Source organism: Manacus vitellinus, unplaced genomic scaffold (genome assembly GCF_001715985.3).
Source record: "Manacus vitellinus isolate BGI_N305 unplaced genomic scaffold, ASM171598v3 scaffold_11_pilon, whole genome shotgun sequence".
In the NCBI taxonomy this organism is placed as follows: domain Eukaryota; kingdom Metazoa; phylum Chordata; class Aves; order Passeriformes; family Pipridae; genus Manacus; species Manacus vitellinus.
In genome coordinates, this window is record NW_021938895.1 from 5,731,003 (window position 1) to 5,747,082 (window position 16,080).

Below are 16,080 nucleotides of genomic sequence, written 5' to 3' on the forward strand. Positions count from 1 at the left end.
CAGTCTTGACTAACTGGAGAATTCCCAGTTTACTGGAGGTTAGCTCAATGATCTCAGAGGTATTTTCCAACCTCAATGATTCTATGACTCCCAGTAACCAAAGCAGAGTGTTGTGTGGAGCACAGTGAGGATCTGGGACTCTCACCTTTGGACCTTTGGCAATTTGCTCTGAGCTTTCTAAACTATTTGACTCAGCTGCTTGCTACAGACTATATAAATGTAGGTCCAAGTCAGAAGGCTCATTCTTCCTCTGAGGCAGCAGGGAAGATTTGAAGAGGGAAGGAAAAAGAGGAAAAGAAAGAGCAGCAAGGGATTTCAGGGCTCACCATGGGCCCTGTGCAGCTCTTGCTGCTCTCCCTGCTGCTCAGCAGTGTTCTCACACGTAAGTACTGCCTTTTATATCAGTGATTTTTCCTGCTTTATTTATGAACCTGTTAAAACAATAATGTTGCAAAAAAATCAACAGAACATTGGCTTATAGAATTAGAAAAGTTCAGTGTGGCAAAGATATCATCCCTTCCCTTCACAGGAATGGGCAATCATAGGAGGATCCCAGTGTAGAAAAAGTCACAAATGTTGCCTGATGTCTTTTGTACAGATTTAATGTATTTTGCAACTTGTATGGCATTTTTCTGTAATCTTGTGCTTTTAAGCCCACTCGTGGAGCTACTGTAGCTTGGAGATACCATGCAGACTTAGCCCAGCTGTTGCTAACCTGTTTTGTGACAAATGTGAAGACAGAGAGCAGTAAAGCAGATTGTATTTGGCAGGCAATACTGGCCTTTGAAATAGAGTTTTGTGTTGAAGGGACATAGTCATCAATAAAAGTAATAAAAGAACTAGGTCAGTAGAGATTTTTTTTTGTAAGATCAGAAAAGACAGCCGAGATCGATATGGTGCTGTGGGTTTTGAGTTATCCTTGCTTCCCAAGAAATGGCTTTTTAGAACAGGACACTGTAATGTTACTTAAGGCTTCAGGGAGCTTAAGGACAAAAGTGCATCTGGGCAAATTGTGCAGGTCTGGTTTTATATGTAGATCTACTTAATCATAAATATATCTCTGTTTAACTAGTATTCTGTTGTTGGCTGATGTTATACAAATTTATTGTTATGCAATAAACCTTGTTTTATTGGTTATTAATAATTTTATTAATATTATTTTAATAGTAATAGTAGTATTTCTGTTGCTATTGGTGCTACTGTGACAAATGTTAGAGTCTATTTCTATAGAGTGATCTACCTTAGAATTCATAGAATGAATATTCGGAAAGTGTGTGGGGAAAAATACTGGCCTTCATATGTGATATCCCAAAAAATGATATAGCATCTAATGAATGCAGCAAATTTACTAGATTATGTTTAATTTAATTTTGTTTTTAATAGGGTCATATGGAACATACCTAAGACTGATTAGAAAAAATGGGTCTTCTTAACTTGAATAGGCTTTTCCTACAAAGAATGCACTCTCAATATTCAGAAAATATTTCATAGCAGAGAATTTTAGTACTAATCTTCAAAGGTGTTCTTTCTGAAATGTACAAAAACCAAAGTGTAGCCATTCATCCATTTAACAGTATTTTTGTGTGCTCAAATTGACTAAAATTTAAAAGTAAACTGTGTTATGTGGTACATTCATCTGTCTACCTCTACATTTTGTGCCTATCCTTTGCAAACTGTCTATTTACCTAACACAGGGCTTTAAAAAATACTTGTCAACCTAGAAGCTGACCCTTCTCAGTTTAAATCAAATCAATTTAATTCTGTGATTAAAGACCCTATTATGGGATTTTGGTTCACTGTATCAAGGCAACTGCTTGTAACTCCCTTTAGATTTGACTCTGTACTGCAAATGTTAATAGTAGCTTTGTTATTTACATCAGTCTTTCAAACTACATCAGAAGTTGGTATGAATTAAAAAGGTCTTACTATGAAAATGTAGTATTTACATTTATATATTCATAGCCATTGAATATATTGTATATAGCTATAAACTGCTTTGTTGTATAGCTATAAACTGCTTTTCTAGCTTTTAATTCTTGGGTTTTTGTGGTTTGTTTTTTTTTTTTACAGAAGAAGAAACACCTGAAAGTGGAAATCCAGGATGTTCAAGTAACTGATTTCTTGCATTTGCTTTTGTTATATCACTATTTTAACTGAATTCATTTCTCAAAGCCTGACTTTTCCAAATCTCTTCATCTGAAATAACTGAAATGAAAGTATTCGACTATCCATAAGGGTTGATTCGAGTAATTGTTAAAGTTTCCCAAGATTGGACAAGCTTAGAATGAGTTTCTGAACTTTTTTAAAGCTCCCATTAAGAAACTACTTTCCACTGGGTTTTTGGTTTTTCTTTTTTATTTATTTGATTGTCAGGTGCAAATTCCTTAATCTGAAAATCCCTGTTTACCAAATGTGAACCTTTAACTGTGAGGTTATGTACATTACACTTTACTGTGGCCTGAATTTTACATTTTATTTAGCCTTCACAGTGGCTGCTAAGCCCACAGAATTGCACTTGGATATCTAGCTAAATACCTGTAGAATAAATCATCAGCTCTGTTAGCAAGGACAGCAATTTCTTTAAACAAGTGAAGACTCAGGAAATGCTGACTTTATGCCCTATCTTTGTAATGAACTCTGACTGGCCCTGACTGCTTGGTTAGATACATAATGTTCAACCACAGGGTCAAAGTACTGAATGAATTGTTTTGTTCTTTGTCTTCAGGGGTTTTTTTTCCTTGTTGGGTGCTTTAGCACCATCTCCAGGCAATTGGGTTTACTTCAGATGCCTGAACCAACTCAAAGACTTCTGAGTTTCATTGCCAATTACTTGTCTATTTTTGATCCAGTAAATTATTTTGTATTATCATTTCCAATCTTATAATTTCCCTATTAATTTCTGTTTAAAAGCAGGATATGAAGCAATAATTAGCCTTTTACTTTAGCATGGTAGATACTGGTGTTGCAAAGTTCTCTGAGAGTGTACAGTTATTTTCCAGGATAGCCAAAAGTGACACAAATAGTGTTAAATTTTTAATAAAATTTAATTTTAGAGTTAAATACATAATTTAATTAAGTTTTCAAATGTTTTTAAGATGTTGATTATGGTATGACAGCTAGTATTAATTATAATAATTCTGTTTAGCAACTACATGAATGTGATCTCAGCTAAAATGTTATTAAAGTATGTAAAATTTATAAAAGTGATAGTTCAATGAGGAAATAAGATATGCATAGCACTATTTTGTTCCCCTCTCTAAGTATGAAATTCTGTGACAGGCAAGGTTATATTGTCATTGGCCTCTGACAACAAATATTTTATAAAAGAAGAAGAGTAATCTGCATTCATGCAAGTGTAGGCAGGCAAAATCATACAGATTTAATAGTGGGCATTTGGATTTACACCAGGATTACCTATCTTTTTTTTTTTTCTATAAAATAGATCAGGACTCTATTAAATAACCACAGAGGAGCAGTTTAGGAAATTGCTTTTCACTCAACATCACAACAGAGCCACAGACCCAGTGAGTTGCCCAGCCTAAACTGAGGGAACAGCAATTTCTGGTTCAGATTGACCTAAACTGCTTCATCACTGACACTTAGAGTACCTGATCATCCTTTTTCAGTTTAAAACAATGCCTGCACTTGCAATGGAAGTGAATTGGGTTTGAGGGCATTGTTTGGCCTATCTTATGCATTCCAGATACCAAAATAGTATCTTATAGTTCTGTATTTGACACCGAGACTGTTTTTTTCTTAATGTCTCTATTACCCCACTCATTCCTGCTTGTGGAGTTTAAAATTACAGATGAAGGCAACAGGGAGAGATTAAACACAGGTGAAGGTCATTCCTTTGAGGAAGCCTATTAGGTTTTGGGGCTTCCTTTGGCAGAAAGAGAAACACCTCTTGAAATACTCCCTCCTGCCTTGTTCTTAGTCATAATTTAAAGCTTTTCCCTTGTTGGATGCTCTTCATCTAACTAAAGTTTATCTCCATTAAAAATAGTCTACTCTATAAAATTTTCTGATTTAATAAATGAATTAGAGTAGATCATATTTCAGGAGAGTCTGGAGCAGAAAGATCGTGTGTAGATTCAAGTGAAATGGTATTGAGGAATTCTATTTTGGATGTTCTGTCTCTTCGCTTTCAGTCTCAATCATGTAACTGGTAAAGCAGCTTCTTGCATTTTCATTATGATGGAAAAATCTGAGCTGAAATGAATCACTTTATTACCAATTGGAAAACTACCATTTGATTGGCTTAATTTAGAAGCAACAGGGTAATTTTTAAAACAGTTCCACACCTTAAGTTTTCTCCTGGTTTTGTCATTTGCTTTAATGTGGCATGATTTGAAGGCCAAATGGGGTTATATTGGCAAATCCCATCAAACAGAGCAGTGGACCCCAAAATTTAAGCTGCCCCACAAATTTGGTCTTATGCTTCAGAAATAATCCAGCTGATATAAAGGCATCACGTTTTTTTCTGAAAGCTATTTTGGAAAAGGAAATAGTGGCAGGATGAGTCTTTGTGTTTCCTTTATCTGTGGCATTCATTTTAGTTACACAACACTAAGCATGTATTGTAAGGATTACATCTGCATATCCTACCTAAGTCATAAAACCACTCGTTTTCCCAATTGCAGAAGATGCAACCAGATTTAAACCCCTCCGAAAATATGTTTACTCATATGAAGCAGAAACATCAAATGGGATCACAGGAACAGCAGATTCTAGAAGTGGTTCAAAGATCACTTGCAAGGTAGGCAAAGAAGAGTAAATACAACTGATTGGGACTGTATACTGAACAACATGGGAGCTGGCAGCTGGGGAGCATCCTTCAATGTTTTTCCAAACAAGACCATTCTTCTGAAAGGCACATATTGACTTAGGCACACAAAGACTAAGCCCTTCCTGTCCTAGACAGAAGGCATTGAGGATGGCAGAAGTCCTTCACACCATTGTGCCAGTGCATTTCAAACCTGGCTGTACTTTTACAAGAGAGAGAGGCAAAACTTGGAAGTTTAGTTTTCCTTGGCTCCCAGGCTGAATCTACCGATGTCCATCAAAAAATTCTAGAAGTTCAATAACAACAGTGCATTGAAGCCATGAAGACCACAACAGCCTGTTGATGGTGACAGTCAAGACAATGCCAGGACTGTAGGAGTAAAAGGTCCCATAGGCCATTAAACTACTCAGTATCCCTTCATTTTGTCCAAAACTTTCTCATCATTGTGTTGTGGGGTTTTTTTTTTCTTTAAATTGAGTAATTGGGAAAAATATTTTTTATTTAGCACACACAGTTTTAATAGAGTCTAAACACTGATCAGTGTAATGGCTCAAGTTTTCATACAGTTCTAACATTCTAAATTCTCAGAAACTAAGTTGCTTGTTTACCATGTATGTCACATACTCCATGCCATTAGCCAAGCAAATACCTGCTCGCATATCTTCTCCCTTGAGTTACCTTAAGCTACTTAGAGCACTTAGGAATTTTTTCCAACAGCTGCTAGCAGGGGGATTCTGACACTTTACAAAATCAAAAGAATTTTCAAAGTGGTAACTGGATGATCCTGGAAACATGATCATGAAAAAAGATAAACATATTTGTGTTTTCAGGTTGAACTGGAGGTACCACAGCTGTGCCGCTTCATCCTGAGGACAATGCATTGCTCCCTGAGGGAGACGTTTGGTGTTGACTCTGAGGGAAGGGCTGTTCTGAAAAAGTCCAAGAACTCTGAGGACTTTGCAAGTGCCATGTCCAGGTAAGCAATATCAATTATCATCAGTACTTGTGACCTTTAAATGGAACAGGCTGCAGCGTTACAGTCTACCCTGACTCTGTTTTCTAGGCATAGAACACATTTCATGATAACATGGTAGATTTGAAAGCTGGTTCCACAGCAAAATTCTCCCTGATACAACTTACAGTTAACATGGCATAGTTCTCAATTGCTAGTAGGGAAGGCTTTTTTAGACACAGAATTTTCACCTGGAATGTTTTTGTCATTTCTATCATCTATATCAGGAAACTGTTGTGTAGTCTCCAAAAGATTATTGCAAGTGTGATGTTCCTTCTTGTAAGCACATTCTCAAATGGCTGCATGCAGGCAGTTTAAGATAACTTTCCTTTGCTAACTTGATGCAGACTGTGCAATAGAAAGGCATTTGAGACTGAAGTCCAGATTTCCAATCCCAGTCTTTAATGACCTATGCAGTTTATCTTTTCCTTCTTTATCTGCTTTTGTGACTAATGGCTACTACTCCCTCCACCCAACTAGTCTCTAGTGCTTGTCAGTGCATACTTTAGTCATGCATCTTCATGCTTGTTTCAGTGCCTTAGTATCCATCTTGTTTCACAAGCCATAAATCTAAAAACAACTTGAGACAGTATTAAAAAACGTAACCATCAAGGTTTTATTTAAAGACTGCAACTGCTAGAGAATCATCCCATCATTTTGTAGCCTATTGGAGTAGTTAATAATTACCTCATTCTAAAAATTTACTTATGTCCTCTCTGAATTTATGCAATTCCAACTTCCAGCCACTGCTCTTGGTATTTGCTTGTCCTTAGATAACGTAATCTGGTGATATCATAATGTCCTTGGTTAGAATTTTGCTGCTTTAATAGCAATACTTCCTATTAGTAACAGCAGTGAATATTAAATAATGATAGCCCAGCAGTTTATTGATAATGTTCTTTAATGTGTTTCTTTAATATTTCATTCTAATGTTGTTATTTTGGGTGCCAGGCATGAGCTAAAATTTAGTATTCAGGATGGAACAAAAGTCAAGCTGTATCCAGAGAAGGACGAACCTCTGAATGTACTGAATCTCAAGAGAGGGATCATCTCAGCTCTACTTGTGCCAACAGAAACAGTAGAAAATGAAAAAACAATTTCAATGGTAGGTGTTTTGAAAGTATTTCCTTTATTTCCTTGACCAATGGAAGAAAGCTCACCTGAGTAGAGTTACTCCTGAACATCATTTCCAAAAGGCCTGGAAATTCTCATAAGAAAAGGTGCCTTTTAACTAGATCAGAAAATGTCTGACAACATGAGCAGAGATGCTGATTTCTTTCTTCTTTCCAGGATACTGTGTATGGAAAGTGTGACAGTGAAGTTGAATTCAAGTCCAGAAAAGGAAATGTTGCAGAAGATATTTCAATTACGAGGTACCTGAAAGGCTGTGACAAGTTCAGTCCCATCAGAGATCATGTCAGCCCTATTGCCATTGTGAAGGGACTGGTAAGTATATGATGTAAGATTATATGATATAAGATTTTTCTCACCACTATTTAAAATGATAAAACTACTACAATGACTAAGTTTTGTATATATTTATATTTGCTAAAAATTTAAATGGTTTTTCTGCACTATTCCATTATATCAGACTGTGGTTTTGTTGGCAGTCAATAGAGAAAAAAAAAAAGATACAGAGAGCTTTTCATAGATGAAGTTAGTACTATTGATTACATGGTAACATATCAGATCATAGCCAAATTTTTAGTTCTGTGGGTCAAAATTTTCAAAATTCCAATTTCATGTAAAACATAAAAAACCCATACCATGAAGTGTGTGTGATGTGCAGGAGGAGAGGGGTCTAAATGTGGTTAAGCACACTGTTTGTTCTACCTGTTAATCCACAATGATCAAATGCAGTTGCTTGCATGGAAATTGTCAGATTTCTTTCTGGTATAATGGCATTTTTGCCTTAGAGTGTTTTAACTTAAAAAAGATAGGGTTTCATATAATGCTGAAAACACATTTTATAATTTCTACCACTGCTACAGTTTTTTGTAGAAGTCTTTAAAATTTGTATAATAAGAGTGAAATTAAAAAGAACATCAGTTGTTACAAGGGGACTGAACTACTCGGAAAATTACGAATTGGTTTTATGAAGGAGTCCTTTGTTGTAGGCAGCAGGGGATCAATCATGAAGTAACTACTAACCCAAACATCTTGATAAGGCCTGAGGGAAAATTTTGGTGGGATTTTTGCCCGTGAAGAGACTTAAGACTAAAGATTATTACTGGCACAATTTTGTCTTTGTGTGAGAATAATTCCAGTTATTCACCTTTTTTTCCAATATGCTTTAATTTTTAATATTACAGTAAAACTGTGTCAGCCTTTAAAACTATGATTGTTTCCTATTTTACTCAGTAAAATGACTGCCAAACGATTTATTTTACAGAACAGCCCATTATCTACCCTTCTAAAGAGCACTCAGTTCTGTCATTACAATATTGATGCAAAGAAAAGGCATATAAGAGATGTTGTCTGCAGTGAAAAACACCTGTTTCTGCCTTCCTCATACAAGTAGGTTGCTCACTATTTATCCTTATCCTTTATTCATAAATATTTGTTTTAAATGATGATGTATTACATTCTGCCCTGATTTCATCTCGAAATGTACATTTTGTTTTTAAGAAGGCAGGAGACATATTAAGACCTCTCAAGGGTACTTAGACTCAACTAAAGGAGTGAATTTTTCTTTGTTTCCTAGAAATCGCTATGGTGTGATGACAGAGGTCAACCAGACCTTGAGGCTTGAAGATACCCCGAAGATCAATAACAAAAATTTTGATGGAGGTAGAGCTGCAGTTCTCTATTACACAAGCATAGGAACAAAACACAAATACAGAGATGATTTTTTTAAACAGTGAATTAATTAAAGATGCCCCTGAGGGGACCAAATCAATTCATAATTTTTAAAGAAATTTAGTGAGGAAAAAGGTTGGGCAGAAAATGGGAAAACCTGAGAATTTTAAAAACCCCTCCAAATTAAAATAATCTTTAATTTTAAAATTATTCTTAATAAATAAAAATGTATAATTTGCTTGAAAAGAAATTCTAATGTTATTGGAAATTAGTTTAACGAACCCATTTCTGCTACCTATAATATCTTATACCCATAATTTCTTATACCCATAATTTCTTATGCAACTTTTATCTTCAACTGCTAAATGTAAGCAATCCATTATTACCGTATATTTTATTCTAAAACCTACCTTTTGACTTGTAATTGTTAGTCATAACATATTTCTCCTAAAATATATATTAATTAAAAGTTGAAAAAGCAAACTATGCTAATATAAAAGGTGTTAAGGAATTATCTTCATGAAAATGTAAAACAATTTATGCAAATATTCAACTTTTGGGGAATTATATTTAAATTCCATTCCATTATTTTTGTTAACTGTTCAGCTGTTCAACTTTAACAGTTATCATATAAAATAATCTACAAACTTTGTATTTATGCTGAATGTAAGATAGATGATAAAAATTAACGTAGCTCCTTGATAACAAATGCAATTTTTTTTTAATTGCTAGATGAACTGGAAGAGAAGGGACTTGCACTGGAAAGTACAGATGCCAAATTCCCCAAGCAGGGTGATGTTGTTCTGAAAACCCTTCAGGAACTGCAGAAACTCACAGCCTCTCAGCAGAACCAGCAGAGAGCAAGACTCTTTTACAAATTTGTTTCAGGGCTTAGAAATTTACATAACAGCACTCTTGGCTCTCTTGTACCAAAGATGATGGAAACCTCAAGGTATGGTACAACTGTGCATTGTGCAAGTACACCACATGTCAATGTTGTGGCAAAACCTTTCTGTAGTTAATTTGCTTAGTGGTTTTAAATTAGAGGTGAATTAGATATATAGGGTGTCTTTCAGAAAGATAAGTGTCATCAGTATTATCCAGAGAGAGAAATAAAGAAGGGAGAATAAAACTGTGGATTTTACATTTTTCTATCAGAAATGCTCAGCTGTTGATTGGAGCTTGAATATTAAATATATGAGAAAAGTAAAAGAATTCAAATAGATCTGAAATTTTGTCTTCTATAAAAAACTAATATTGTTTATATCATTCCCCCATTAAATATTCCAAATTTACTGGAGAAGTTGAACTGGAGTATAATACAGCCCAGTACAGCTCCTCCACCATCCCAGCTGTGTGTGCTAGGAGCAATCCTGTGGATAGTTATTATAGCCAAAGATCTTTCATGCAGTTTTGCTCAAGGACAGTGGCTGTAATTCCAAACTCCCAAGTTTGATTTATAGCAAAGAACAGAGTTTTGAAGGTGAGACTTTGGGAGACATGGAAGAACACTATTCTTTGGTCTGACCCTGCCCTCTGCTCCCCACCCTTACTCTTCTGTCTGGACTCGAGTCAGTCTACACATATTTTATGTCCTCAGTTTGTAGAGGAACTAGAGCCTCAGTCTGGTTTGATTATATTAGTTTATAATATTTAAAGTTGTGGGAACGTCTGTTGTGAAAAAACAACAAGGTATGCCTGCGTAATGGTGATATTCTTAATACTTTCTTATTGTTTTTATTTAATTGTGTTACTACTATAACTTGTAAAACATAAGAATACATATTTAAACACCTTAATAAACCTGTCAAACATTTGTTTCAAACAGTCAATATGCAGCAAAAACTGCAAACAGGGAATTAATTAGTCAAAGTCGTCTCTTCTCCTTTCAGTTCCATCACTGTTCAGGCCCTGACCCAGTGCGGGACTCCAGAGTGCTACAGTGCAGTCCTTCAAATCCTGAGAACTGGAAGTGTGAATCCACTTGTGGCAGACCTGGTGACATACACCCTGGGACTATTGCCTTCTCCAACTCCACAGAGAATACGGGAAATTCTTAACATGGCCCAGTATCAGCCAAGTAGAGCTTCTTTTTATGGCTTGAGTCATTCTGTTACTAAGTAAGTAAGGACAGCATGCAATTGTACAAAATAACCTCAAGGTTGCAATGCTTAAAGTAAACCCTAAGAGTGCTCACCTTTCAAGGATTTTTTTGTTGTTGTCATGTTGTTGCTCTTCAGGAACATAATATAGACATTTCCCATTTTCTCCTTTTGTTTCTAATGTGTTTCTGTATTTCTTTAGGTTCTACGATGAGAAGAAGACTGTGACAGAGGAAATCACAGATGTTGCAGACTTCATGGTATCACTGCTTGGCACTGATTGTTCTGGGGAAGATGAACTCACATACCTCACACTTCGGGTATTTTTATTTCCTTCTTTCCTTATATAGGATGTTATTATAAATTGTAGTGCATATCTGCTTCTCTTGGTGGAAAAAAAATTATTTGTCACCTTTCTGTGTCTTCATCACTGACAGGCTATTGGAAACATGGGTGCAGTAATGGAAAAAGCTAAACCCAACGTGAAATCTGTTCTGAAGACATGTATCAGAAACGAAGCTGCATCACTTTCAGTGCAGAAAGCGGCCATCCAGGCATTCAGGAAAATGACAATTACTGAAGAGGTAAATTGGGTCACAAGAACCAGAATAAACTGTCCTCAGTTCACCTTGGCTGTTCACATAAGTTACTGAATATGCAAAAACATTCTCATTGTTTCATAGTTCCAATATCTCCGCTTCAGCTGTCTCCAGCTTTTTTAGAACTCTTTTATCTAGTTTCCATACACATATCTGAGAAGTTCTGCAGTCTTCTTACTCAGTGGCTGTTGTTTTTTTGAGAAACAGTTGCTTTGTATAGGTAATTTAAATGGAAATTTTGATCTGTTCCTGTTAGTGTCTTAAATGGAGATGACTTATTCAAAGGTGGTGTTAACTAATGAATTCTTCCAGATTTAAATGTATTTAACTAGGAAAAAAATCAGGTCTCTATTTTATACTGATATTTTGTTACCATTATTGTACTGGTTAGATTTATGTTTACGTTACCGTGACATTACAGCATCTCCTACAGAATGGGTGCAATTATACAGAGTACTTCAGCTCAGTATAGTGAGCCAGTTCATCATTGTAAACCTTTCTCTATTTATATAGGACCGTTCAGCACTTCTCAAAGCATTCCAAGAGTTGGATGTACCTACAGACAAGCGCCTGGCAGCCTATCTCATGCTGATGAAAAATCCTTCCCCAGGTGATCTTGCAAAGATTTTGAGAATCCTCACAAAGGAGAAGAATGAGCAAGTGAAAAGCTTTGTTGCCTCACACATTGCCAACATCCTAGATTCTGAAGAAATAGGCATTGAAGAGTAAGCAAAATTTAGTTGTATATTGGTCTCTTAGGAAAAACAAAGTTCCAACCATAACTGCAGTGGTAGCTGTCTAGACATGAAGTTTTTCTTGTGTTTATTTGAATAAACATATCAACTGAGTAAACTATGACTTTGTCAGAGCAGTACCAGATTATAGTCTTTCCCTTAAGCCTTGTTTTCTGTTAATATGTGCAGAGAGCTAACCATTTGTAATCACCTCAGCTGTATGAATGACTGCAAGTGGCATAAAAAAATTAAGACTAAATGAGTGCTTGGAATATATACTAATCATGTTTTAATTGCTATCCTCTTCCCTAGTCTAAAAAGCCGAGTTGAAGAAGCTCTGAAAGGAAACGAGTTTCCAACAGCCAAAGATTTCAGAAAATTCTCACAAAATTATCAGATTTCCAAAAGAGTTTCTGTACCTGGAATTGACCCCATCTCTGCCAAAGTAGAGGGAAATGTGGTATTTGACCCAAACAGCTATGTTCCAAAAGAGACCATGTTAAAAACCACCCTGCATGTGTATGGATTTCACCCAAGTGATATTTTTGAGGTACAACAATTATCGAAAACATTTGCTAGTATTCAGCTGTTTTATTTCTCGTTTCTGTTTTCTTATAACAACTTTCTGTGAATAATGTATTGTTTTTACAAGCTTTGGGAGAAACCTAAGGATAACTATGACTACAAGGGCACTTTGATTTGATCTCAATGGGCTCTAGAGCAAGCCATCTGTTATGTGATGTCACTTGCCACTGACTGGATGGACGACCCTGTTGAAGTTATTAAAGGGCTCAGCTAGGGTAAAATAAACCCATTTGTAACAAATTGACTTCATGCTAATGAATCATTACTGGCACATTGAAGTACTCATAGTAGATTTTAAATGATACAACCTATGTGGGGGGTTTTTATTGAAAATCAGAGATAAAAAATGAATATATATAATATTATATATTATATATTATATATTATATTAATATTATATATTATATATTATATATTATATATATTATATATTATATATTATATATTTTATATTATATATTATATATATATATATATTATAATATAATTATATATATTAATATATAAATAGTATATATATTATAAGTCATTAATATAATAATAATAAATATATTATTTTGTAATTATTATAAGACATAGTATTCCATATCTTCCCTTAAGTGTCATAGACTACAGGATACACTTTAAACACATTGTTTGTTCCCAAGAAAGTCTGTTTTGTTGTAAAGTTCCAAAGAAGTGAGGGAAGTGTCTCAGTTATGCGTTGTCCTTCCTATTCATTTCAGCTTGGCTTGGATGGAAAGGGTTTTGAACCAACACTGGAAGCGTTGTTTGGAGAGAAGGGATTTTTCCCGGACACTGCAACCAAGGCCTTGTACTGGGTTGATGGCAAAGTGCCAGAGCAGGTTTCCAAGGCACTTTTTGACTATTTTGGCCTCTCCCAGGATGGGAAGCAGGATCAGGTACAGCTTGAAAATATTTTCTGTGCAGCACAGCATTCCTATTTTTACACAGTAATTACAGCATTTCCCTCTTTTTTCTATATTTGCCTTCTTGTCTTCTGGTGAGCTAAAATACAAACCCTTAGTGCTATTTAACAATGTGTTTTCTTAATTGTATTTGGGAGGGGTCTTTGCCTGGAGACAAATCTGTAAGAGCACATGCAGAGTAGCTGACATTCACTAAGTAACTGTTCTAGACATGTGATCTTACAGATTTCTTATAAATCTGTTTTACTGCTTTCTGACTGAATTTTCAGGATATCATGAAAGGAATAATACTTAACCTCGAAAAACTGATAAAAGAATTGAGCAACAAGGAAGCTCCTGAGGGAAGAGCATATCTGAGAATCCTGGGAGAAGAACTTGGGTACATGAAACTCAATGATTTCAAATTGCTGGGAAGCTTGATTTTAAAGAGTGCTAAAACTCTTCAGATTATTCCCGAAATGGTACGTTTCTGATACACCAATGTGCATTATTATTATACTATGAAATTTCTAATTATGAAAATATATGCTAATATTAAAAATTCATCTTTGTCATGTTAAATAGAAAAGAAGATATAGTACAGTTTAGGAATATTTGGTAAAGCTCTTCTTTCATTGAAGTAAAAAAAATGCTTTGCCGTTGACTTTGGGAAAACCAGAATTCGCCTTTATATGTGTATGTAAAGGTAGATAATACCAGTGTACTGAGGCAGGTAAAAAAATCTCGTATTTATTTAAAGTTCAGATTTTGCTAAACAGTCTTAAGTACATTTTTTGAAGGAAGGAATCTGTAGAATTTAGATTCTCTACTCCATATGAAATTAACTTTTTGATTATAGAGTTGCAACCATTCCCTGATAAATTTTTAAAGTACAAAATGCTCATATTCCAAAGTGTGTATTTGTTATTGTTCATTTCCTTGTTTGATTCACAGATTGCACAAGCCATCTCAAAAGGTGTTGACAGGGATTTATTTGTCCACTACATATTCATGGACAATGAATTTGAGCTTCCAACTGGAGCAGGTTTTCAACTGAAGTTTGCTTTGTCTGGAATAGCAACACCCGGGGCCAGAGTAGCTGTGAAGCTTCAACAAAAAAGCGTAAGTCTCAATAGCTGTCTATATTTATTTCTCCTCCTAATAATCTACAATCTCATTTATGGATAAAACTGTAACAACAGTAAAAATTTTAAAGATTACAAAATGTTCTTGATATGAAAAAACCCCCTCATTAGAAGTCTTTGGTTAATTTGTGGATGACATTTAGATTAAATTAAGAAGTAATGCATATAATAAATTAAGTATGAGACAATAAAATTTATTAATTAAAAGTGTTTAAATCACTCTTTAAAAAATAATCCTTTTAATCTCTGTTAATCTCCCTGCTCTCAAATTACAATGGTAAAAAAGCTGCAGTTTGTGAATTTGCCGTTCAAGCCAAAAAATTAACAAAACATTTTTTGTGGCCAATTCAAAGTGAAAAATTTTATTATCAGTTCAGAGAAATAATGAAAATTGAGTCAAGAGAAACATTTCTTTACCTGACAGGAAACATTTTAAAATTGTAACAATGAAAGAGCATATGGCACAAAATTAATTATCCAGTTAAAATTTTAAAAAGTTAAATATTTCCCTTCTTTTTTACACTTCTGTAATTTCTTTTTCTCTAATTTAGTCAATATTTCATAAAAATTTCTTAGCAGTTTCAGTTCATCTAAACTTTCAATTTTCCACCATGCATAAGATTTAAATAATAATAAAAAATAAATGCTGAAAATTAGCACTGGTTGCCCTTAGTTACCTTTGGAATTTTTCCAGAATTTTGCATTCTGTCACTTCTTTCTGTAATGGCCAAAACAAAAGCTTGCAAAAAAGCTGGTTTGTGTTTAAAGAAGTTCAGATCTTGGATCCATTTCTTTTTTTGTCAAATAGTTTACTCATTGTTTTTAAAAATTGTTAATTTTTTTTTTTACAATGGAAAACTGGCTCTTGTCTTCAGATTTAAAAATACATGCAAGTATCTCCATGTAGAAAATCTTTCTGAAGCATGAGTATTTTTACATTAAAGTAGGTAAGGATCCTTGGCATTACCATCTTGCTGTACTCATTACATTACAGTTATGATATATGTGGTCCCTCTGATTATGTGATATGAGAATCAGATTTTTTGAATAGCAAAATCAATTATAGAAAACTTACCTCAAGATTATAAAGAATTTTATGTTTGCTTTAAATAACCAGCAAGAATTGTATTGGGCAAATAAATAACCCATTTTGTTTTTATTAAATAGATGCAAGCAGACCTCATTGCTAAACCTTCAGTAGCAATTGAGTTTGTAACACACTTGGGAATAAACATGCCTGAATTTGCCAGAAGTGGTGTGGAGATGAATTCTAATATATTCCATGAATCTGGAATTGAAGCACATGTTGGTGTAAAAGCTGGACAACTGAAATTCAGCATTCCTGCTCCAAAGACTCCAGTAAAGCTCCTCAGTATCAGGTAACGAGAACTTTCAAGGCTGTCCTCTTCC

General features: G+C 34.7%; 1 protein-coding gene across 1 annotated transcript in view; it reads left to right on the forward strand.

The window, feature by feature from the left end:
* Window positions 1–220: 220 nt before the first annotated feature.
* The window catches only part of APOB (apolipoprotein B), a 35,980-nt gene continuing 20,120 nt past the window's right edge, over window positions 221–16,080 (forward strand). Inside the window, exons 1-18 of the mRNA XM_008931301.4 lie at window positions 221–382; window positions 2,071–2,109; window positions 4,644–4,759; window positions 5,617–5,762; window positions 6,750–6,903; window positions 7,089–7,244; window positions 8,191–8,315; window positions 8,503–8,588; window positions 9,330–9,549; window positions 10,490–10,717; window positions 10,902–11,019; window positions 11,137–11,283; window positions 11,812–12,023; window positions 12,345–12,582; window positions 13,343–13,519; window positions 13,816–14,007; window positions 14,480–14,647; window positions 15,838–16,049. Coding sequence (XP_008929549.3) covers window positions 328–382; window positions 2,071–2,109; window positions 4,644–4,759; window positions 5,617–5,762; window positions 6,750–6,903; window positions 7,089–7,244; window positions 8,191–8,315; window positions 8,503–8,588; window positions 9,330–9,549; window positions 10,490–10,717; window positions 10,902–11,019; window positions 11,137–11,283; window positions 11,812–12,023; window positions 12,345–12,582; window positions 13,343–13,519; window positions 13,816–14,007; window positions 14,480–14,647; window positions 15,838–16,049 — 2,789 coding nt within the window. The 5' untranslated portion in view covers window positions 221–327. The remainder of the gene's footprint in view (window positions 383–2,070; window positions 2,110–4,643; window positions 4,760–5,616; window positions 5,763–6,749; window positions 6,904–7,088; window positions 7,245–8,190; window positions 8,316–8,502; window positions 8,589–9,329; window positions 9,550–10,489; window positions 10,718–10,901; window positions 11,020–11,136; window positions 11,284–11,811; window positions 12,024–12,344; window positions 12,583–13,342; window positions 13,520–13,815; window positions 14,008–14,479; window positions 14,648–15,837; window positions 16,050–16,080) is intronic.